This window comes from Lemur catta, chromosome 14 (genome assembly GCF_020740605.2).
Source record: "Lemur catta isolate mLemCat1 chromosome 14, mLemCat1.pri, whole genome shotgun sequence".
Lineage (NCBI taxonomy): Eukaryota > Metazoa > Chordata > Mammalia > Primates > Lemuridae > Lemur > Lemur catta.
In genome coordinates, this window is record NC_059141.1 from 27637720 (window position 1) to 27663439 (window position 25720).

The 25720-nt window shown below is 38.4% G+C and overlaps 1 protein-coding gene across 1 annotated transcript; it reads left to right on the forward strand.

Moving 5' to 3' along the window:
* LOC123650042 (cytochrome P450 2C21-like) lies at positions 1-25720 on the forward strand. Its single transcript, XM_045568430.1, has 9 exons — positions 1-210; positions 3132-3294; positions 4646-4795; positions 8107-8267; positions 9460-9633; positions 10950-11091; positions 13357-13544; positions 22957-23098; positions 25310-25720. The coding sequence occupies exons 1-9, from the start codon at positions 43-45 to the stop codon at positions 25489-25491; spliced, it is 1470 nt and encodes a 489-aa protein (XP_045424386.1). The 5' UTR covers positions 1-42; the 3' UTR covers positions 25492-25720.

Consider the following 25720-nt stretch of genomic DNA (forward strand, 5'->3'; position numbering starts at 1 on the left):
TTGGATTCTAAGCTTTCAACTGCATTTACACAAAGCACATCAATGGAGCTCTTCATTGTCCTGGTGATTTGTCTTTGTTGTTTGATTCTATTTTCTCTGTGGAATGGAAGCTATGCCAAAGGAAAGCTTCCCCCTGGCCCGACTCCTCTCCCAATTGTTGGAAATATTCTACAGTTAAATACTAAGAACATCAGCAAATCTCTAAGCATGGTAAGTATGATTAATTTTCTTTCAGTTGCTTGCAATGAATAAATAAGATAGCTCTATGGTTGAATAAAATGCTGTTCCAGACACCACTAGGCACACGGATATGATTTTAGAATATATACAGATTGAAAGGAATGAGATCTATTAACCCTTATCAAAAGTAGGAATCACTAGGTCAGAGGCAAATAAGTGTTTACTCAGGAATGGAGGTTGCAACCTGTACCACCCAAGAGGAACGATGGGACTTACGTTTATAGAAATTTATTTAGATTACATAAGTTGTTAGTTTAATTTGTTGGTGGATTAAACAAAGAATCCACCATCAGTCATTAGTAGAAGGCTGTATTTATATCAGTTAGTCTGGAAAAACCTATATATAAACTGTGAAGATTAGGACCAGTTTCCTTGTATTGTATATTGTTTAGAGCCTGGTTGTTCGTGAAGAAAACGTTTTCCACAGTTCCTTCATTGGTCTGAAAGTTCTTCAGCAGTTTAACATGGAGTCAGTAGCCCAAGTTTGAGTCATGATGTCAAGCTGGAACAAGCTATTAGGTTGATGCAAAAGGAATTGCAGTTTTGGACCTTGAATTTTAAATTACTATAACTAGGCTCAAACACATCTTTATTAATCAAAATAGGAACCATTATAATCAACACATTTTGACAATGAGAAATAAGTTTGTTTATTCCTGTAGCGTAAAAATCCATGCTTCGGATTAGATGAACTCTTGGAAAGCATTTTCTGCATCCTGCTGTTTGTGGAAGGGTTTTCCCTGCAAAAAGCTTTTGACCTGCTTGAAGAAGTGGTAGTCGGTTGGCGAGAGGTCAGGTGAATATGGCAGATGAGGCAAAACTTTGTAGCTCAATTGGTTCAACTTTTGAAGCATTGGTTGTGTGACATGTGGTTGGGTGTTGTCATGGAGAAGAATTGGGTCCTTTCCGTTGCCAGTGCCGGCTTCAGGTGTTGCAGTTTTTGGTGCATCTCATCGATTTGCTGAGCATACTTCTCAGAGTAATGGTTTCACTAGGATTCAGAAAGCTGTAGTGGATCAGACCAGCAGCAGACCACCAAACAGTGACCATGACCTTCTTTTGGTGCAAGTTTGGCTTTGAAAAGTGTTTTGGAGCTTCTTCTCAGTCTAGTCACTGAGCTGGTCTTTGCCAGTTGTTGCAATGAATCCACTTTTCCTCGCACATCACAATCTGATCTAGAAATTGTTCATTGTTGTAGTGTACAATAATAGAAGAGGACACTTGAAAACAACGATTTTTTGATTTTTGGTCCACTCATGGGGCACCTACTTCTGGAGATTTTGCACCTTTTCAAGTTGCTCCAAATGCCGAACGACCGTAGAATGGTTGATGTTGAGGTCTTCGGCAACTTCTGTAGTTATAAGAGGATCAGCTTTGATGATTGATCTAAATTGGTTGTTGTCAACTTTCGATGGCCAGCCACTGCACTCCTCATCTTCAAGGCTCTCATCTCCTTTGCAAAACTTCTTGAACCACCACTGCATTGTATGTTTATCAGCAGTTCCTGGGCCAAATGCGTTGTTGATGTTGCAACTTGTCTCTGCTGTTTTACGAGCCATTTGAACTCGAAAAAGAAAATTGCTCTAATTTGCTTTTTGTCTAACATCATTTCCATAGTCTAAAATAAATATAAAATAAACAGCAAGTAATAAGTCATTAGCAAAAAATCATAAAGTGAGAGATGTGCATTAAATGATTTTTAGCATTAAAATGAGATTATAATGAGGGAAAAGTCAGGGTAAGGTCAGTATGGGGGTCCTTTTTGGCTTGAGGTGGTTAGATCTGGATAGGTCTGGTTTCTTTGCAGCCAGGTTCCCTATCAGCTGGTGTCAACATCTTGCTTCAGTGGTCTTGGAGAACATTGTTCAAGAGACAGACAGTTTGGCTCCCTCCTTATATGGGTATGGGCTGAATTTCAGCAGCCAGGAGGTCATTTGTTTTTTTTTTCTACAGTCAATTAGGTTGGGTCATGCTGTCCCATGTTGCCTCCCTTGGTCAGCAGTGAGGCCTGAGTCCTGTCCCTATACTGTCTCACAATGGCTAAAAGAAAATAGGAGTTAATTTTTATCTCACATAATGATTTAGAGGTGGGTGCCCATGGCATGACACTCCTCTATGAGGTCATTCAGAGAACTAGTTCTTCTCAATCTTGCAGTTCTACTGTCTTGTGCCCCTAGGCTGTCGTTCTCATTTGCATGGTCACAGCGGGAGCATCTCCATGCTATCATTTCAACCCGTAGGTAGGGGAAGAAATGAAGGGCAAGCAATTACCTTTTGTGGAGTAGAATTTGCACACATCACTTCTGCTAACATCAGTTCATGGAAACTTTTGTCACATAGCCACATCTAGCTTCAAGTGAAGCTGAGAAATGTCTATGACCAGGCTGTTATGTTCTCAGGTGTTATTAAAACTTAGAGGTCTCTAGTGCTAAAAAGAAGTATGGAAAATGGATAACGAGGGACAATTATTAGTCTACACATGGGGCAAGTTGGGAGGGCTTTCCTTAAACAGGAGGAGAAACACATTTATTGTAACCGTAGGAAGGAAGGAGAAATTTGATGTGGTTGGTTTTGCAGAAAAAAGTTAATAAAATAATAGTAGCAAAATGCATAGTATAGCCCCGTCACACAATAGAAGCTGAATAAAGGATGACTATTGAGGATAATATTAGTATTAATAATAATAGCAATATTACTAATAATGTGATGTTAATTACCATTTAAACAATGTACTTTCTTATTAAATAACTTGTTCTAAAAGTTGAAATCTTTTATAATAGGTGAATGAATATTAAAATGTCTCTTCAGTAAGAATTAAAAATATTTCTCTCATTTATCTACATTTCTGTTGTGAATTCTCACTTTTCTTGCATCTTTTGTTCTTTTTCCAGCTAGCAAAAGATTATGGCTCTGTATTCACTGTGTATTTTGGCATGAAGCCCACCGTGGTGTTGCATGGATACAAAGCAGTGAAGGAGGCCCTAATTGACTGGGGAGAAGAATTTTCTGGCAGAGGGATTCTCCCAATGTCAGAAAAAGTCACCAAAAATTTAGGTATGCTTCTTTTTGGGGAATGTGTGTGGGTTTGTAAGTTGCAAAGACTCCAAATAGGCTAAGAAATTGAGAAATTATAGGCACTTGGAGAGATTTATAAGACACACTTTTCATAATTCCAACATAAGACTATGAATAATTTTTGTATAAAGGAAAGCAAACCATCTAACCACTAATGTTCTATGAATTTGTGACTAAAACACCTTCATTTTAAATTATGGCCAGTTAAGATAATGAGAAAGAGATAAAGAGAAAAGAGAGAGGAGGAAAGTGACTAAATTATACTATTCACTAAACATTTTGCTTCCTGTTCTGAGTCACGGATACTCAGAGATTATTTTAGGAAGTTTGTATAGTATGCATGGAACCAACATAGGTTTGAAATATTTTCAGCCTCACTTTCAATCTTCTATTCTCAAAAGGCGTAGGAAATATTGGAATCCAATAGAATACAAAGCACAAAGAAAAATATGCTTTGAAAAGATGATCATGGAGAAACACATGAGTATGGATTGGAATTGATATTAGAAAAAGCATGTTTTGTTAAGTACCTAAACTATTTCCCACTTGTTTTTGGAGCTGGCCTTAAACTGTCCAGTCTTCTGGTGGATCACTGGATTCTGACAAAAAGGGAGAAGACTGGAATGGGGTCGTCTCCTCTGCATTGTTCTCTAAGAGGCTTCCTGGACAAGTTTCCTATGAGTTTATTTTTCTCCTATCTGGTCTTGACTCTGGAATTCTGATGTTGAGCTTCCTTGGTGTTTAGACCACATCGCATGGAAAGATTTAACAAATAGAAAGGAATGTTAAAATAAGAAGAGTTATCTGTCAATGACTGCATCCCTTATCTGAGAAATAGGTTGTTATGAGATTCCTTCCAATGCAGATACTGTCTCACTTTCTCTTGAGAATTGCCTCCTCTTATTGTTTCTCTAAAAATTCACTTACAATCAGAAAACCCAGCCCTGAAAATTTAGCCTATAAGTTGGACTCACCATGATTTACTGCCGCGTGATCATAGAGCAAGCATTTTCCCTCCAGGATTTTCCACATCTTTGTCAGTAAAATGGGGGCTAAACACTCAGTTTACAGAGTTATTCTGAGATTTAGAGCAGCTGATGGGTCAAGAAGAGTTTAGTAAGATGTAAAATCAAGAGTCCTGACAGTAAAATACTAGGTTCAGTTAAGGGCGGAGGCAAGTGAGGTAGGGCTCAATGAGAATTCTTTAAGCTGACCCCACTATATTCACATCCCTGCTTAAGTGTCAGCATCATTTCCTGAGATGAGTACTCTCAGCTAGAATTATAGCAATGGAGGATAGGCTTCTTTCTCTCTCTTTTTGTCCTAATAGGAATTGTTTTCAGCAATGGAAAAATATGGAAGCACACCCGGCGTTTCTCCCTCATGGTTTTGCGGAATATGGGGATGGGGAAAAAAACCATTGAAGACCGAATTCAAGAGGAAATCTCTTATCTGGTGGAAACGTTAAAAAAAACCAATGGTGTGTATTTCTTTGTATAATTAACAATAATTCTTTGAGTAGACTAAATGCTGTTACAAATAGACTAAAAAATGATATGATGACTCAAGTACAACAGACAGTTATTTTTTGCTCATATATTAACAATAGTAATAAGAGGCGAGGTGGTCAGCATGACAGCCTTTTCAGACACCAGGTTGATAGGGATATTGGTATCTTCAGCATCTGGTTTCCAGTGTCACCCAGGGTTCATCTCTTTGTGTGGTAGTGGAAGGGGAAAAGAACAAGCAAAAGAGCAAATAGTGTTTGGCCAGGCAAAGAGGTGGCACACAAAACTTCCCTCGTATGCCATGGCTACAAGTTAGTAACAGGGTCACACCTAATTGCAAGAGGAACTGGAAAATGTGGTTCACTCTGTGCACAGGAAGAAGAGGAGAACATGGATTTTGGTAATTAGCCGTGGCAGCATTAATTTGAAAAATTAAGTAACTTTTCTAATAACTACTTGAGAAACAATACAGGAACTGCCAAATTCTCCCAATGTGCGGGGCTGCAATTCAGCTCCCGTGGAGGAGTGTGCGTATGAAGAGAGGGAGCTAGAGCAGCACAGATCTCTGCAGTGTGTAGATGTGTGTATGCCCACGCAGGACTGGCAGAGGGGAGGAGGGAGAAAGGGGTGGACAGGAGACCAAGCAGGGAGGGGATAAGATCAGAATCATAAGATATATGTAGCTTTACAACCTCAATATTTAAAAGCTCTTAGAGAACTTATTAACTTAATACTATATTCTTTATGGTGAATTGACATTGTGTTTTTAAATCAATGTTATGTTATTGTCCAGATAGGCTGTTTCCTTCTTCTTCTTCTTCTCTTTCTTTCTTTCTTTTTTTTGCAGACAGAGTCTCATTCTGTTGTCCTGGGTAGAGTACAGTGGCATCATTTTAGCTCACTGCAACCTCAAACTCCTGGGCTCAAACGATTCTTTTGCCTCAGCCTCCTGAGTAGCTGGGACTACAGGCACATGCCACCATGCCCAGCTAACTTTTTTTCTATTTTTTGTAGAGATGGGGTCTTGGTCTCACTCTTGCTTAGGCTGGTCTCAAACTCTTGAGCTCAAGTGATCCTCCTGCCTTGGCTTCCCAGAGTGCTAGAATTACAGGCGGGAGCCACCATGCCTGGCCCAGATAGGCTGTTTTCTATTTTGTTAATATCTTGTTGCTATTAATATTGCAAATATTTGCATGGCCTGGTTTCTTCCTAATTTCTGTACATGGAGTTAGAGTGTTAGTGAACATTGTTTGGGCTTTTGATACATAGCACCTAGGAATTGATGGGAGATCTGACAGAAAAGAGATAAGAACATGTGTATATTGTTCTATAAACTTATTTTTAAGCATAATATATTGAGTGAATATTTTCATGTGTTTAACTTTTAAATGTTTTTCAAAGAACATTATTAACCAAATAGTACGGTAGTAGTCCATTATTTTAGATATACCATAGTTTATTTAACTAATCCTCTATTTCAACCAGATGGATTTTTTCGCAGTCTTTGCTGTTATTAATATAAAAAAGTGCAATCCATATGAATTATTGCAAATCTCTGACTACTTTCTTAGAATTTTGTAAATAGAATTACTAAATCAATGAATATTGGGTTTTGATACATATTATCTGGGAAATGATTTTGTGCACTCAATTTATATTTCAAGCAGAACTTATTGGTTTACCTTTTCCCATAGTTGATCTCAGCTCCCTGATCTGCGATCACCCAGACTCTGCTTGATTCCACCTAGTTAGGGGAGCCTCACACTCTTGGGGAAGCCCATTTCATCACTGGATAACTCTAATTGTTGGAAGTTGTTTTCACAGGTTGAACAGAACTGTTTTTTTTTTTTCTTGTAACTTCTGCTTTTTGATCCCAGCTAGCTTTTTCCTTCTGGAGTTATAGTGTTGTGGTTGTCACCAGACAGAAACAGGAGTGATCTAGTAATGCCTTTCATCCAAAATCTCAGATGGTTTCAGATGTTGAGATTAATGATGCCACACACACACCCCAATAGGATAGGAAAGTTTTATGATTTACATAACGCTGCTTTCTATGAAGAGCAGAGTGACACCCAAGCATGTCCAAGAATGGCCTGAGAGAGCAGGGAAAGGACACTGGCAAGAGTTTTTATTTTTTGGTTTTTTTTAAAATTATTTTTATTTTTTGTTACAGCATATTATGGGGGTACAAAAGTTTAGGTTACGGATATTGCCCTTGCCCCCCCCCCCCGAATCAGAGCTTGAAGCCTGTCCATCCCCTAGACGGTGCGCATCACACTCATTATGTATGTATACACCCATCCCCTCCCCCCCACATCTGCCCAACACCTGATTAATGTTATTCCTAAATGTGGCATGAGGTTTTTATGGTGGTTAGTGATGGGGGTGGGACGAGGATTCCTGTGTGCAAGCCAGGGTTTGTGTGGCTCAGACTTCCTGCTTGTGCCGAAGGAGGAAGCAGTTGAATTTCTTTATCAGCAGGTCTAGATGTGGGTAGAAGGGAAGAGGTGGGAGTGAGGATTCAACACTTACAGCAGTCAAACATCAACAAATAGAGTCATACTCTTTTTTATATTAATATAGGAAGCTTGTTTCCAAAACTATAAGATATTTTTTCAATTATCTGAACATAACTCCAATTTCTCTCATTATTCTTCTCTTCTATAAGCACACCCAATTTTTTCAATTATGTTTCATAAATTACAATTTCAAATTTCCTCAGTCCCTTGATTTTCTTATTGGGCTGCTCAGCTTTCTGTGGGCATCATGAGGAAGTATCCACACTAAGAGCTAAATTCCACATATTTAAAGACACACACACACACACACACACACAGACACATACACATTTATGTATTTTTAAAGACAGGGCCACACTATGTTGCCTGGGCTGGTCTCGAACTTCTGGGCTTAAGCGACTCTCTTGTCTCAGCTTCATGGATAGCTGGGTCTACAGGTGCACACCACCATACCTGGCACTACAGATATTTTTAAATGACCTCTTTTTATTTGTATTATTTCTAGTGAATTAAAAAAATTTTGGAAAATAATGCAAATAGACTATTTGGGGGAAAATTAACAACTGGACTGGATCAGATGGTTTTGTTTGGGAAACACAATAAATTTTATTTTAGGGATGTGGAGTTCATAGTAGTGACATGTCCAGATCGTTCTTATTCTTAAAAAAAAATCTTTGAAGTCAACCTTTTCCAATTATTTGGAACAGTCAATTTAAGATTTATATGAAATTTATGTACTAACTTCTCATTTCTATTGGTTTTAGCATCTCCCTGTGATCCCACTTCCCTTCTGTCCTGTGTTCCCTGCAATGTGATCTGCTCTGTCATTTTCCACACTCGTTTTGACTACAATGACCCGAAATTTCAAACCTTGATTAAGTATTTTCATGAAAACCTTATGATTGTAAGCAGCCCTTGGATGCAGGTAAGGTCAAGGTTCTACTTAAATGGGTAATAATTTTCTAGCTAATCTATTGCTCTTGCCTGCCTCATTCCTCTGGCCTATTTAAAAGTGGCCAAAGTAGTATTTATTAAACTATCATTTGTAAACCATTAGTGAGTTACCAAATGAATTTAATGTGTTGAAATGAAATTTTAAACATGAAATAACATAGAATAGAAAGAAAAATGTAACTTAGAGTGCTTAGTTCATAGTCAATTTTTTTGAGGAATTTTTTTCTGATTTTTATAGGTCTAGAGGACAGTAATATAAAATGTGTTTCTTACTATGGCACACTGTCAGAAAATGTTAGTAATCTATGGTGTACAACCATTAACAACTGAAATTCTGATAGATCATAAGATCATGATGTGTCCCACCTGAGAAGGACTTCAGAACAAAAAGTCCAACCTTTCATTTTTTGGAACAGAAAACTGTGACCGAGAGCTATTAACAATAATTTGCAAAGTAACCTAACCAAGACAATGCATGAGCTAGGTCTAGAATCTAGATTCTCTGATTCTGCAACTAGTTTGATTCAGGGTACTAGCCTGAATAAATTGCTTTGGTGCCTACCAAGGGTATCAAGTCATTACAAACTGTCTAAAGCAGAGTAAGTGATCTCTAGGAGCAGCAAAGTCCAGATGAGTAAGGTAAGATGAGGAAGATGCACAAATTACCAAAAAAATGCTAAGTGATTCAGGCAGGTCATTAATCTTTCTGATGTACTGTTTCTTCATTACAACAAAAGAGTATGAGCCTCCATGTGTTTTTAAACGATTCCCTTGAGAAATATGTGTAGGGTAAACTGTTAGGAACACTGGGTTCTAGCTCTGATATCACTAGTTTGGTGTCTTAGAATTATTGACTAACATTTCTGAACCTCAGTGTTCTCATTTGGAGAGAGGTGACAGCAGTAGTAAGTTCGTGACTTCCTTCAGAGAGTTGTGGTTAGGAAATGAATGTGAATGGCTTTGAAGTTGCTTTGTAACCTGTGCATACTGTAACTCTAGCTACTTTATCGGTGCTCTCTCCTTCAAATTCCAAGTGTGTGCTAGTGCAGAAAACATGTCTCATTCATCTTTACCTACTCAGTATATAGCAAAGCGTCTGACACATAATAAAGGCCTATGAATGTTTGCTGAGTGAATTAACAGAGGATTCTTTCTTCTTTCAGCTCTACAATGCTTTCCCTCTTTTACATTATATCCCAGGACGTCACAAGAAGTTATTTAAAAATGTTGCTTGCCAAAAAGAGTTTATTTTGGAGAAGGTAAAACAGCATCAAGAATTACTGGACATCAATAACCCTCAGGACTTTATTGATTACTTCCTGATTAAAATGGAAAAGGTATAAAGTGCCCCTGATTTGGTATTTCATCTTTGCGGGTGATGTGTTTCATAGATTTGCTTTGTTTTTCCTGGTGAAACTGGGATATTTCATCAGGAAATGCTCTTTCCTACAGATGTAGTCATTGCTTGGGCAACCTGTTGCTTGTGCAAACCATATTGAGTGCTTCAGAATATTTCTAAATTCTCACTGAAAAAGATTTGGCATGTTTTATATTTACCATGTTAAAGCTGGTTGTTTATTTGGGGGCAGATCAACACACATACACACACGCATACACTCATGCACATATATTCAAGATTGATAATAACATATATCATGATACATAAAATAAGTTCTGTGAATGGAAGATGCAATGAAGGAATACAGGAATGGATAGGAATCCAGAAAGGCTTATTTTTAGAAAAAATCCAGATGAGGTAGGTTTTGAGGAAACTCTGGCTAAGATTAACAGGGAAGACAAAATAGGTCTAGGGAGTGATCAGTGTAGTAATCAAGTATGTGGAATTTTCAAAGAGGTTAACTTAATTGCAACTGAGGAACAGTGGTGGGTGTAATGACTGATGGGGTTGGGAATAGTGGTGTAGTTTGGGGGTAGGCAGTTCTGGAGGCTTGAATGAAAAAGTTAGATGTGATAAAATAGACAATAAATGCTAGAATTGACAGTGATTAGCAGTGATGGCTTAATAAGAATTATGTTTGAAAGAAATTATAGGCCGGGCATGGTGGCTCATGCCTATAATCCTAGCACTCTGGGAGGCTGAGGCGGGTGGATAGTTTGAGCTCAGGAGTTTGAGACCAGCCTAAGCAAGAGCAAGACCCCATCTCTACTAAAAATAGAAAGAAATTATATAGACAACTAAAAATATATACAGAAAAAAGATTAGCCAGGCATGGTGGCACATGCCTGTAGTCCCAGCTACTTGGGAGGCTGAGGCAGGAGGATCGCTTGAGCCCAGGAGTTTGAGGTTGCTGTGAGCTAGGCTGACGCCACGGCACTAGCCTGGGCAACAGAGTGACACTCTGTCTCAAAAAAAAAAAAAAAAAAGAAAAGAAAAGAAATTATAAAGGAACTGAAGGAACTGATTGGCTCTAGTGGGTGAGAAAGTGAGAAATCAGAAAGGACTTGGAAGTTTTTAACTGTGATTATATTTTAACCGTTTGAAAAAATCCTAACAATTCCTCTAAGTTTCCCTTCAGCTATAGCACACTTCAAAGTCTGGTTTAACTTGTCAGATACTGATGTTGTAGTTAGTAATTCTCTGTGACCTGAAAAGCTTTTTATTTATCAAGTAATTCTAACATATCATTGCTAGGAAAAACACAATAAAGAGTCAGAATTTACCATGGACAACTTGATCATTACCGTATGGGATATGTTTGGTGCAGGGACAGAGACAACGAGCACCACAATGAGATATGGACTCTTGCTCCTGCTGAAGCACCCTGAGGTCGCAGGTATGATCACACATGATGGGAAGGATAAAATTCCAGGTAGACATTGGCAGACAATACTGATAAGCATCCCACTCTTTACCTGCCTGGACAATTACAAGAAAATTTCTCATCATTAGTACATTTACCTACCATGGATGGATTCAATTCAGATTGGATCATAGTATAAAAAGAGAATGAAATAATTAAACAACAGAGATTTGAAGGGCAGAGGTCATTAATCCCTCTGCTCTGATGAAGTGTCTTTGATTTGGGTTGGGAAAAATACAGTAATAGGGTTGTCTTAGCATCTGGGTAGAGCTAGCTTCTCTCATTCTTCAAAAAGATCCACTCAGATATGCTTTCCCTGTCCAGATAAATATGTTTGTTAAAAGATACTTCTACCCAAATGCATTTGCAATGTAGGGATTCACTCAACAAAGTTACAATCTTTCTCCATCAAAAAGAGTGACTCTCCAGTAAAAGAGTTATACCCGAATAAAAAAATTCTTTTTCATATACCCTTTGGATAAAAAAACTTTTCTTCACAAACATAACTTCTCTTTCAAATGCAACTTCTCTATTTTTTCTACCTCTTGATGTTTCCTTCACTGCTACCCCATGTTTTGTGATTTGGTGCATTTTTAGTATGATTAAACCTCATGAAGCTTATCTCCATGACATTAGCACCAAATTTTTCCACTTTGTTTAAGGTCCTTCTGCCCTGCCATTATAAATAGCAGATACTTTCGGAACAGTGCAATTTGGAAGCATAGCCTAAAAATTCCTTTACTAGTGCACACTGTGAGATAGGGTGCTTCTGTGTTCCTTTCACATGACACAGACTCCCTCAGCCAAATAACTTCTCTGACTCTTATAAGACCTATGTTGATTATGACTAGAAGTAGTATACGACATTTTTCTCCAAACCTTAAAATCTTGTGCACATTACAAAAGCCCTTTGTGTGTCATATTTCCCTGTCACTTCCATGTTCGTTTTCCATTTGGATTTTTTTCCTAAGTCATGTCCATATCCATTTCCTTTTTCTTTCTTTCCATTTTCATTCCTCACTGTGCTGTTCTACTGAGCATTCCGATTTTAGAAGTAGTTCCTGACTACTTTCTTTCACCACTCTCTTCTAGATGAAAGTCCAGCCTCCCAACCTGAAAAGGTGAAATTTAAAACTTGTCTGAAATTCCTCTTTATAGCTATCATACCACAGAATTTTCACATGCTCCATTACAAAGACACATTTTTTAGGTAAATAGATGAATGCCATTTGACCAAATTAGCAGCATGGCATTGCTACTTTGAAAAATGGGTTATAGACTCTTAACAGCGGTGGCTTTGAATTCTGACTCTACTAGTAGGCAGCTGGGTGACCTCAGACTCAGGATTACCTCCCCATACCTCTGGTCCCTTATCTATTTAAGGGGGATAATGTGGGAAAGACCATAAAGTCTCTCGGTATTCTTAGGAAACATATGTACTTCTTTGGACCTGTTTCTTTATAAAATACAAAAAATAATGCCTAAAACATATATTTTGAGGAATTATAAAGTAATATAATGTCTGTAATAGAATGTCTGTCATATATTACATTCTAAATAAATGTTAACTTAACTTTTTGTTTCTCTGTGCTGAATCAATTAAGCATTTACTGCACTGGGTAGTTATTTTTTAAAAATAATTTTAATTTCAAAACATTAGGGGGTATAAGTGTTCTTGTTACGTGGATGAGTGGTATAATGCTGAAGTCAGGGCATTTAGTGTGCCTGTCATCAGAATAGTGCACGTTGTATCTGGTAGGTAAGATTTATCCTTCAGCCTCCTCCCATCCTCCCTGCTTCTTAGTTTCCAGTGTCCTTTACACCACTTTATGACCATGTGTCTGCACTGTGTAGTTCCTACCCTCTTGAAACTTACACATTAAAAATAATTGGCATACACAAGGTGGTTAAACAACAAGGTCATTAGTGAATCTTCAAGATCCTAGATCCCTGAGTCTACCAAGCAAAAGTACACAAAATAGAAAATCAGAGTGCAGAAATGAGTCTCACGGTTCAATTGTGTTTTATATAATACATGCATATATTTAAGTCTCTAATGAGTTTTCAGTTCACCCAGAGAACTGAAACTCTGTTTCTTTTTTTCCCTTATGGAGGTACTGTCACAAAATTCCCCCATCTCCCCCTTTCCAACCACAATGTGACAGTGATTAAGGGGTGAAACAAAAGGTACTTGAAGTCTATTCTATTTAACGTTAATTCTGATTCCTGCCTGGCCAGCTAAAGTCCAGCAAGAGATTGACCGTGTGATTGGCAGACAGCGGAGCCCCTGCATGCAGGACAGGAGCCGCATGCCCTACACGGATGCTGTGGTGCACGAGATCCAGAGATACATTGACCTGCTCCCCACCAACTTGCCCCATGCGGTGACTGAGGACATTCAGTTTAGAGAATACTTTATTCCAAAGGTGAGAATATTTTATCTTTACTCCTCCTTTGGAATCTAAGGCCATCATCATTACGGTAGTAGAACTCTAGATTGCCTAACCTTCTACAGGTGTGGCACAAGCATAACTTGGGCACCTCACCCTCTAACTGCATCCTCCTTTCCTTCTAGTTTGTTGACACAGTTTTCTAAATATAATAGTGCTTAGACTTTCACAGGATTTTTAGTAGATTGATAGCTCCACACTCTGTCTGTCCATTAGCCCAATCTGCTGTCCACTTCCCTGCTTTCCAATGTATGTTTTATTACTCTTACCAATTAACCAATATCCTATACCCCCGCCTCTCTCTATACTGTTTCATTTATTTGTAAAAAGTCCAATACAAAAGTCTCCTTCCTCCTGCCTGCCTTTGGGCTACTGATCCCTGCTGGAAAAGATCATGCAGCCCAGCCCAGCAGGTTGATATTAGTATCATCAACCCCAAGTGTATGGGTATAATTTTCACTGATGTCAAATGTACTTTCAGTTGTACTCAACAATCCTGCCTTATAACCTACCTCAACTTGCCTTACCATGCTCCACAGTGACTCTTTCAGCCTTGAACTCTCCTCAAGCTTCCAACTCTCCATTATCTTCTTTTTCTCAGGTGACCACCCCTTCTGTCTGACAGAGAAAATCAGAGCCATTGGAAGGAAACTCCCTCAATTCTCTTCCATTAGATTTCCACACTTAGCTATATCCACAGCCTTTGGATTCTCTTTAATGTCTATTGTTGTTAAGGAAGGGCTCTCCTCTTATCCAATAAAAGCCTTCCTACCTGTGGCATGAATCCCCATGTGTCTGTTTTTATGCTAGTACCACTATGTTTTGGTTACCATAGCTTTGTGGTATGTTTTGAAGTCAGGTATATGATGCCACTATTGTTCTTTTTGCTGAAGATTGCTTTGGCTTCTTGGAGTCTTTTGTGTTCCATATGAATTTTAGCATTGTTTTTTATATTCCTGTGAAGAGTGTAATTGCTATTTTTCCATGGATTGCATTGAATCCATAGATCACTTTGGGTAGTATAACATTTTAGCAATATTGATTCTTTTAATCCATAAACATGGAGTATATTTCCAGTTATTTGTGTCTTCTTCAATTTTTTCAATGTTTTATAATTTTCATTGTAGATATCTTTCACCTCCTTGGTTAAACTTATTTCTAGGTATTTTTTTTCTGGAGGGGGTACTTATTGTAGATATGATTGCTTTCTTGATTTCTTTTTGAGATAATTCACTATTATAGAAACACTACTGATTTTTGTATATTGATTTTATTTCCTGCATTATACAAATTACTGAATTTGTTTACTAGTTTTAATAGTTTTTTGGTGGAGTCTTTAGGGTTTTGTGTATATAAGATCATGTTATCTGCAATCAGGGCCAATTTAACTTCCTCTTTTCCAATCTGAAATGCTCTTTATTTCTTTTCTCTTGCTCTGGCTAGGACTTCTAGTACTATACTAAATAAAACTGCTCAAGTGGACGTCTTTGTCTTGGTGCAGAACTTAGAGAGAAAGCTTTCAGGTTTTCCTTATCCAGTATGATGTTGGCTGTCAGTTTGTTACACATGGCCTTTATTATGCTGAGGAATATGAGAGTTTTTTTTTTATCATGAATGGATGTTGAATTTTATCAAATACTTTTTCTATGTCTATCGAGATGATCACATGGTTTTTGTCCTTCATTCTGTGATGTATCCCATTTATGTATTTGTGTATGCTGAACCATCTTTGCATCCCTGGAATGAATCCCCACTTGATCATGTTGAATTATCTTTTTGATGTGTTGTTGAATTCAGTCTGATAGTACTTTGTTGAGGATTTTTGCATCTATGTTCATTGGGAATACTGTCCTGTAGTTTTCTTCTGTTGTTGTGTCCTTGTCTAGCTTTGCTGCTAGGGTCACGCTGCTCTCATAGAATGTGTTTGGAAGAATTTCTTGCTTTTGAATTTGTGGAATAATTTTAGAAGAGTTAGTATTTATTGCTTTGTGAAACATTTGGTAGAATTCAGCAGTGATGCTATTTGGTCCTGGCTTTTCTTTGATGGGAGATATTTAATTATTAATTTGATGCTGTTACTCATTATTAGTCAGTTCAGATTTTCCACTTCTTCATGATTCAATCTTGTCAAGTTGTATGTGTCCAGGAATTTGTCTATTTCTTCTAGGTTTTATAATTGGTTGGGTTGTAGCTATTCATAATAGTCTCTAATGATTTTTGTATTGCTGTGGTGTCAGTTATAACGACTCCTTTTTCATCTCTATTTTATTTGAGTCTTGTCTCTTTTTTCATAGTTATTCTAGTTAAAGGTTTTTCAATTTTGTTTATTGTTCAAAATCCCAACTCTGCTTCATTGATCTTTTATTCTCTAGTCTGTATTTCATTTATTTTGGTTCTGATCTTTCTATTTCTTTCCTTCTATTTTTGGATTTGTTTTTTTCTTGTTTTTCTAGTTCCTTGAGTGGTGATAATAGGTTGTTTATGTGAGATCTTTCTATTTTTTAACCTTGGCACTAATTGTTATAACCTTCCCTCTTAGTATGGCTTTTACTGTATCCCATAGGTTTTGGTATGTTGTGTTTCCATTGTCATTTATCTCAAGAGATTTTTAAATTTCCTTTTTTCATCGAGTCATTGGTTGTTTAGGAGCATGTTGTTGAATTTCCATGTATTTGTATAGTTTTCTAAGTTCTTTTTGTTATTGATTTCTGGTTTTATTGTGTGGTAGTCAGAAAAAAATACTTGATTTGATTTCAGTTTTTAAAAATTTGTTGAGACTTGTTTTGTAGCCTACTGTATGTTCTATCCAGGAGAATGTCTGATGTGCTGTCATAAAGAGTGTGTATTCTGCAGTTTTTGGGTGGAATGTTCTATAGATGTCTGCTAAGTCCATTTGTTCAAGTGTGTACTTTAATTCAACTGTTTATTTGTTGAATTCTTGTCTGGATGATATGTCCATTGCTGAAAGTGGAGTGTTAAAGTCCCCTACTATTATTGTGTTGGAGTCTATCTCTCTTTAGATCTATTAATGTTTGCTTTATATATTTAGGTTGCCCTGATGTTGGGTGCATACACTTGTTATATCCTCTTGACAAACTGACCCCTTTGTCATTGTACAGTGGCCATCTTTGTCTCTTTTTACAGCTTTTGATTTAAAGTCTATTTTATCTGATATAAGTACAGTCATGCCATGATATTCATGTGGGATTGGTTCCAGGACCCTTTGTGGATGCCAAAGTCCATGCATATTCAAGCCCCGCAGTCAGCCCTGTGGAACCAGCACGTACAAAAGTTGGCCTCCTATATTTGAGGGTTTCAAAACCTGTGAATACTGTATTTAAATTTGTGATTGATTGCAGATGTGGAACCTGCATGTACAGAGGGATGACTGTATTTAATGAAGAAAAATCATGTATAAGTGGACCCATGCAGTTCAAATCCTTGTTGTTCAAGGGTCAACTGTAGAGCTACTCCTGCTCTCTTTTGGTTTTAATTTTCATAGATTATCTTTTTATTTCCCTTCACTTTCAGTCTATGCATGTCCTTACAGGTGAAGTGAGTTTTTTGCAAGCAACATATAGTTATATCTTGTTCTTTTAAATTTATTCAGTTACTCTATGTCTTTTAGTTAGAGAATGTAATCCATTTATGTTTAAGGTATTTAATGATACATTATGGTCTTACTATTGCCATTTTGTTATTTGTTTTCTAGTTTTTTTATAGTTTCTTTCTTCTTTACTCCCTCTCTTGCTATCTTCCTTTGTGGTTAGGTGATTTTCTGTAGTAGTGTCTTTTGAATCCTTGATTTTTGTTTTTGGTGTATCTAATAGGTTATTGCTTTGTGGTTTTCATGAGGCCCACAAAACACTTTTACTTGTTATAACATCTTGTTATAACAAATTACTTTAGGCTGATAGTAATTTAACTATGATGCTAAAGGTAGGAAAAGAAACAAACAAACAAACAAAAACTAAAAAGACTCTACACTTTAACTCCATTGCCACCCATCTTTGGAATGTTTGATGTCCCATCCCATTTTACATTTTTTATATTGCCTATCTCTTGAAAAATTACTATAGTTATTGCTATTATTATTTTAGAGATGGAGTCTCACCCTGTCACCCAGGCTGGAGTACCATGGCAGGATGATAGCTCACTGTAGCCTCAAACTCCTGGGCTTAAGTGATCCTCCTGCCTCAGTCTCCCAAGCTGCTGGAATTATAGGTGTGGACCACTGTGCCGAGATCAGTTATTATTTGTAATAATTTTGTCTTTTAGTTTTTATACTAAAGATATAAGTGGTTTACACAATGTTTACAGTATTAGAGTATTCTGAGTTTGTCTAGATATCTACTCTGCTCAGTGAGTTTTATACCTTCATGTGTTTTCTTGCTATACATTAGCATCTCTTTCTTCCAGTTTGAAGAACTCTCTTTAGTATTTCTTGTAAGACAGGTCTGATGGTGATAAATTCTCTGAGCTTTTGTTTATCTGGGAAAGTCTTTATCTTGCCTTCATTTGTGAAGGACAGCTTTGCTGGGTATAGTATTCTTGGTTATCATTTTTTTTCCTTTGGTACTTTGAATATAGCATCCCACTCCTCCTTGTACGGTTAGATTTCTGCTGAGAAGCCTGTTGCCAGATGAATTGAAACTCCCTTATGTGTTAATTACTTCCTTTCTATGGCTTCTTTCAGAATCTTTTCTTTGTCTTTGACCTTTGAATGCTTGATTGTGGCCTATCTTGAGGTAGACTTATTTGGGGTGAAGCTGGTTGGTGCCCTTTAACCTTCCTGTATCTGGATATTTGTATCTTTCTATAGCTTTGGAAAGTTTTTTTGTTATTATCTCTGAATAAACTTTCTATTCATTTGGTACTCTCAAATCTTTCTTGAACTCCCATAACTTGAATATTTGCTCTTTTGATGCTTTCCCATAGTTCCTATAAGCTTTCATTATTCTTATTCATTTTTCTCTTCTGACTGTATATTTTCAAACAGCCTGTCTTCAAGGTCACTAATTCTTTCTTCTGCTTTATCAACTCTGCTGTTGATGGCCTCTGTTGCATTTTTCATTTGGTGCATTGTGTTTTTTGCTCCAAGATCTTTGTTTGATATAAAAGTATTATTTCAATCTATCTATTAAGTTTACCTGATAAATTATAAATTATCTGTATTTTCTTGAATTTTATTGGGTTTCCTTAAAACAGCTATTTTTAATTTACTCTCCAAGAGATCAGACATCTCCATCACTTTAGGCATAGTCTCTGGTGCCTTCTTTGTCCATTCAGTGAGGTCATGGTTCCCTGAATGCTCTTGATGCTTGTGAGCAGGAAGTGATATCTGTGCATTGAAGGATTAGGTGTCTATTCCAGTCTTCACAGTCTGACTTTGCTTGTGCTCATCCTTCCAGAGATTCTAAGTGGGCTGATTATTATATTCCCTGAGCCTGTGGTCACTGCTGCTATTTCAGCACTATGCCCAGGTCTGCCATGAGTTTGTGGTTGGTGTGTTGCCACTTTTTCAGAACTAGAGGGTACCTTAAGCCCTGCCTGGGGCTGGGACAGTTCCAGATACTGTGTCCATGGTCACCAGCAAGGGGTTATGTGCTGTGGGGCACTGCCTGACATGGGGCCTTACTGTGGCAGGCCTCGTTCCAAGACAGCATCTCCTGTCTACTTCCCTCTCCTTCCCCCAAGCATACAATGCCTCTCTCTGTGCTGTGCTGTCTGGGGGTTGGGGAAGTGATGGAGAAGGCAGTCCTATGCCACTACAGCTGCTATAATGCTGGGTCATGCCAGAAGACCAAAACTGCTGTGACCAGCACAGCACAGGGGTACACCTAATGCTCATGCTACTGTGGTCTGCCTGCCACTGAGGCTCAAGGTTGTGGAAGACAGCGGGCAGTGATGTAGGCCAGAACACAAGACTGTCCCACCAGGGCCACAGGTGTCCATCTGGTGCTGATGCAGGTCCAGTGACTCTGTCAGACCTTGTTTGGTTCTTCCTGGTGCTCAGTTTCACCCTGGGAGACCCAGCACTGAGTTTCAAGGCAAAGTTCTGCACTTACTTCCCTGTTCTTTCTCCCAATAGATGGAGTCACTCTCTGTGTTGCAGGTCTGCAGTTGCAGCAGGTAAAGTGAGGGCAGTCTTTTGGCACCAGGGCTGATATTCAGGTGGGTCATACCTGAAGCGCACAACTTCTGGGACCAGTGCAGCTGAGAACATGCCCCAGCCCATGCTACTATGGCCTGCCTGCCTGCTGAGATTCACTCACGGCACTTAATACTCTTAGGAATGTCTTCCATTAGGATACATTCAATTCCCTCATCAGTGTGGTGATAATCTCCTAGTTTCTTCCTCTCTCTGGGTATTTATTCTCCATATTCTTTATCCTGTAGAACTTTGGTAGCATTTTTTGAATTCTAGGTTGGCTAGAGATAAAGTTTTAGCTTCTGTCTGGAAATGTCCTTCCATTACATTATTGTTCTGTAATTTTTGGGCGGGTAATGTCTTTTTCAGGTTTTGGGGTTAGAATTATGCTGGCTTTATTAAATGTTTTGAGAAGTGTTTTTCTTCTCTGTATTTTATGAAAGAGTCAAACTCAAAACTCTGAATTCTCAGTTTAGTTCTTTTAACTTTAGGTGAGCTATTTGGAGTTTGCCCACACTTGTCTATTTTAAGAGCTAGCCAGAGATCTGAAAGTGTTCATATAAAGAATTTAGGGCTTCCCCTCTCTGGCTCTCTCTTTATCCCCTTTCTCTTCAGCTTCTGTGTGGGGTGAGGTCCCTGAATGTTTTTTGGTTCTTCAAGCCAGTGAGACTGAAGACAAATTTTAGTCATCCAGTATTTTGCTGCCTGGGGCTTGTCCTCAAGATAAAGTGATGAAAATGGAAACTCACTTTTTTCAAGTGTCTTCTGTGATCCAGTACCTTTATGTTTTTGGTAATCTTCCAGTGTATATATATTTATTTATGAGAGTTCGTCCAATAGGAGCTGCTCAGCAAGTACCCTATTGATATGTCTCTAAGTTCACTAACCTTTCCTTTTGTGGTCTCCAGTGCTATTACTCCCATCCAGTAAGTTTTCCTTTTTGCTCTTTTTAATTCTAGAATTTCTATGTTTATAGTTTTCATTTCTCTGCTGATATTTCCCATCTATTTCCTTATTATTCCTCTGTCATACTTGGGATATATTCATGATATCTTTTTTACTATGGATATTTCACATACATTCCCTTATAATTGTTCCTTTAAATACTTGGATATATTCAAAATATCTACTTTGAAATTCTTGTGTGATAATCCTACCATCTAGGATTTCATGGGTCTGTTTCTATTCATTGGCTTTTTTTCTCTAATTTTGGGTCACATTTCTCTCTTTTACATGTCTAATAATTTTTTATTGTATGCTGGACATTTTGAATGATGCCTTGTGGGGAGTCTGGATTATGCTGTCTTCCTTTAAAAGGCATTGACTTTCCGTTTAGCAGGCAGTTGTATTACTGACAGATGTTTATCATTCTGTTAGGCTTAGTATAATTCTTTGTCATTGTGGGTTAATTTCAATTTTAAATTTGGTCTTTGGGCATGGCCCTTAGTCCAGGGTGGGGTTCCTCAGTCCAACAGTTTGGAATTTTGGAGTTCAGCACAGAATATCTGAGGATACAAGAAAGTTTACTCTGTCCTGGCTGGGATGGAACTTCAGCTCCACCTGTTCCTATACAACATCTGGTATTTATCTTCAGTTCTCAACTCTCCAGTAGTCATACTCTAGTAGGCTTCATGGAGTTTCGTACTGCACATGTGCCACCCAACCCACAGCCATGGACTATACAGAGAAGAGTCTTGTACACTTTTGAGATCCTCACTATTTGTGGATTCCTCCTGTCCTGAATTTGTCTTTACAAATTCTAGGTGCCAAATTTTGATCTCCGTTTTCTCAGCTTTAAAATAACACCACTTTGCTTGTCCCTCACTCCCCCACATAGTGGGAGGAAAGTGTTCCCAAGTCAGAAATCCAGGGTGCTTATGGGGCCTAATTTCTCCTTAGTAAAGTGTTGCAATCCTGGATTGCCTCTTGTGCAATGACGAAAAACTCTTACGTTACAAATGTTTTTCAGATTTCTATTTGTTTAATTGTGAGGGCAACTCCAAAGCAGTTACAGTGTCATAGCCAGAGGCAGATGGCCCCACCGGCCAGAAGAAGTGTTTTATCACAACTTAATTTTATGCAGAAGCCCATTTGGGGGCTAAACATACAGGTTTCCTGTACTTCACGCTGAGGGTGTGTTCTAAGTTCGCCCAGGCAGGAAATGAATCACAGAAATAGCTGTGTTACTAGGAAGAGGGTCAGGAGGGACTGATTCTTCTTTTTCTCTTTCATTTATCCACATGGATATGACAGTTTATGCATTTGGCCTATGGATTTTGTGAAATGAGAACTACCTCATGTTTGGAGAGGCCATGCAGTATGCCAGAACATTCAGACATATCTGGATTTAAAATTGGTCTCCACTACCTAGTAAAAGTATGGCCTTTGTTAAGATCCCAAACTATTGTGAATGCAATCATTATCATCATATCAGTAATGAAACCCTTTCTATTGAGCATTTTAACATGTGGTAATCTTTGCATAAGAAAGTATTTCCTATATTATCTTATCTTACGTTCATAAAAAACTAACACAAACATGTTGTTTACATGTTATTAGTGATGAAAATGAGGCATTGAAATGTTAAACAACTTAACTGTGGTCACAGAGCTTAATTTGGCGGAGAGAAAGACTTGACTGATTCTGAAAACTAAACTGTAACTCACTATTATTTCTGAGTTTCAGAAAAACCTACTAGAATTTGAAAATTCTCTGTCCTTTTCATAAGAATATGTGAAAATTCAGTTGAAGGAACTTAGTAGAAGAAGGGGATACTTAATCAGTTTCTCATCTTGATGAGAAAATGAAGTTTCTCAGCATAAGGCCACTAAACTGCTGAGTTCTGAGGGAGGCCTCATACTTGGTTGTTCTAAAGGGAATGAGCTGAATTTGCAGTGGTATCAGCGCTCTTAGACAATACTGCCATTTATTCGTCAAGAGCAATGTGCTCCAGGGAGCTTCCTGGTTTTTCTGCAAATACATGCTGGTGTCAGACTACACGCTGGTGAAGACAGCCTTGCAATCAAAGAACAGTGCCCTGGACTGGCCATTGTATGATTTAACACCTATTGGGCTTCGTCAATAATTTGTTCTGTGATATGGAGCAAATAAATTCTCCCTTTTTTGTGCCTCAATCTCCTTTTATAAAACTAAAGGATTAGATAAGGGATTTCTAATTTTTTTTCAAGCTCCATGACCTTCTTTATAATCTGCTTTATCTGTTTCTCTTTCCATCAGGGCACAAATATACTAATACACCTGTCTTCTGTGCTGCACGATGACAAAGAGTTTCCCAACCCACAGCAGTTTGACCCTGGCCACTTTCTGGATGAGAGTGGCAACTTTAAGAAGAGTGACTACTTCATGCCTTTCTCAGCAGGCAAGCTGGCTTTCCTTCTATTTCTACATCAGGGGTTATGTGAGATGAGGAAGGGCTTTTGTGTGGAGGGTATTCTGGGATGGACAAATTGTCATTTGTATCAGGCCAGAGGCACCACTCCCAAAGTCCTGGGTGTTTCTCATTGGATTGGTGGCTGTACTCACTGATTCTGCTTCCTGACCCCCACTGAGGTCCTCTAGATTTCCTCTTGGAGGTCCAGTTCTAGAAAGGCTTTTCTCATTTACTCCAAGAAGGCAGTTCACTTAACAAACTTCACTGAACACCTTACATGTAGCAATGCCATGCTCAGATCCAGGGATCCAAGTGTGAACAAGAAACAGATCTTCCATCTAAGAGAGAGGAAAACAAATTAACAGGCAATGAGACTCCAGTACGACAAATGCTGTGCTCAGGGCTTCTGTGTGAACCCAGAGAGAAGAGCTCCTGACTCTGGTCTGTTTCCAGGGGGCAGGGCCAGAGAAATTGGAGGGTAAGGGAAGTTTTCTTTTAGGAAGTAACATTTGCATATCTTCCCTTGATTTGTAAGGGCCCTGGAAAGAAACAGATGGGCACACTCAAAAAGTTTAATTAAAGTGAGTTTAATGAAGAGACTGTTTTCAGAGGTGTGGGCAGGATGAGGGAAGAAACAAAGTATTGTAAAGTACTCAGGACTAACATCAACAGGGAGATGTTACCATCCTAGGCCAGAAGGGACAAGGGAAGGAGGGTGTTACTGGAACCTGAACAGACCTTGAGCCAGGAGAGAGTGGATGTAGGAGAACCATCTATGTAGATACGAACACAGCCACTGCCAAAACTGCAGCCTGGCAGGGTGGGATTGAGGAAATAGATACTCTGACCTTCTCAGCATCTAATCTTCTGAATTTACTCAGCACCCAGAAGGGAACTAATTTCTGGGTTAATGCAGTCCATAGAAGTGAGTTTCCTGGGAACAGATAGGCACAAAGGCAAGCAAATACAGAATGGATCTGGAAAGAGGAAGAGATGGAGAATTTTCAGCACATTCCAAGAAAGAAGCAAGAGGAAGATCAGAGGCTAAAGGACCTTTCCCACAGAAGTAACTGAAACAGAGAGAGAAATAAGACATTTGCTTCTGATTATTTAAGAAAATAAATATCGAGCAACACTTGGTATTGTGATCCCAAGATTATGTGCCACGCCCAGGGATAATCTGAACAGGAGCCACTGCTGCACTGCTCCTTGTCTTCCTTCCTGTATTTTGGAGTCCCCTGTTGCATAATGAGTGTGACTCAAATTCCTATTCGTTTCTCATGGTTTGCTGGTCTGCCTTTTGTCTTGACACTGTCGGTATTACAAGATAGATCTAAGGGCTTACCTTAAGAGTTTATATTCCAGTCTGTGAGAAAGATGAATAATTTAAATTGCATGTGAAATGTACTATAGTAGCATTAATGAGTGTTGTGGAAAACAGATAAGAGTGTGAATTGTATGCCCTGAGTACCTCAAAGAAGTTTGCATGGAATAAATGAAGTCTGAACTGAATCTGGAAGGATATATAGGCTATTGGCAGGCAGAGCAGAGCGGAAGATCATTCCAGATAGAAGAAGACCTGGAGTCTGAGATAAAACTTGAAATTGCCAATTTGTTTGGGGCGTGGTGTAGTTAGTAATGGCTGGGATGTGGGGAACTGTTTGGAAGGAATGGAAAGAAATGAGGCTCTAAGAATTGCCTGTGGCCAGTTTGTGACATTTCTTTTTCATACCTGGCAATGTTAAGCTCTGGAAAATTTTTAAAGCAGGTATGTGAAAAGATTAAGATTATCATTTAGAATACAGACAAGGAGAAATAAATCTATTATTGAGTACTAGGTCAGACATAGATGGAAAAGTAGATACAGTGTTGTGCATTGTTCCAGTTGGGATAGGAATGTGTGTGTGTGTGTGTGTGTGTGTGTGTGTGTGTCTTGTGTGTCTGTGTAGAAATATGTCAATGGCAAGTCTCAGCATAGCAGTTCTAGCACATACAGAAAAGATTTTTTTTCATACAGTATGCATACAGAAATATGTGCTGAGGAAATGAAGGAAATCAGGTTTGGGTATAAATAGAAGAAGCCATAGGTTAATTAGTCATTCATTAATATATTTCTTCATTCCGTATCTATTTCAGCCTCCCTGTGTGCTAACTTAGAAATAGAATTAAATGAAAAATTAATTCATATGTCATTTTTAGGAAAAAGAGTTTGCGTTGGAGAGAGCCTGGCCCGCATGGAGCTGTTTCTAATCCTGACCAGCATTTTGCAGAATTTTACCTTGAAACCTCTGGTTGATCCAAAGGACATTGACACCACCCCAATTGACAACGGGTTAGGCTCTGTACCACCCTTCTATGAGCTCTGTTTCATTCCAGTCTGAAGAAAGTGCAGCCTACCGAACTTCAGAGCAAGACCCTCCAGCCTCATCTGAACAAACCAGACACTTGCTGACCTTGTGCCAGCTATTTGGTATCCACCTCTATCTTAACAGCAGGAATGTCATCTCTGAGCCCCATCTCTTCTAATTTTCCCCCACCCTTCACATTTCCTAAAATTCCTCACCCTTCAAATTTCCCAGCATAAAATAAAGCTCCCCGTTTCATCTCCAA

Coding starts and splice junctions, on each gene's coding strand:
- LOC123650042 (XM_045568430.1), top strand. CDS start 43: ATGGAGCTCTTCATTGTCCTGGTGATTTGTCTTTGTTGTTTGATTCTA. Junction 211..3,131: donor TCAGCAAATCTCTAAGCATG/GTAAGTATGATT, acceptor TTCTTTTTCCAG/CTAGCAAAAGATTATGGCTC. Junction 4,796..8,106: donor AACGTTAAAAAAAACCAATG/GTGTGTATTTCT, acceptor TATTGGTTTTAG/CATCTCCCTGTGATCCCACT.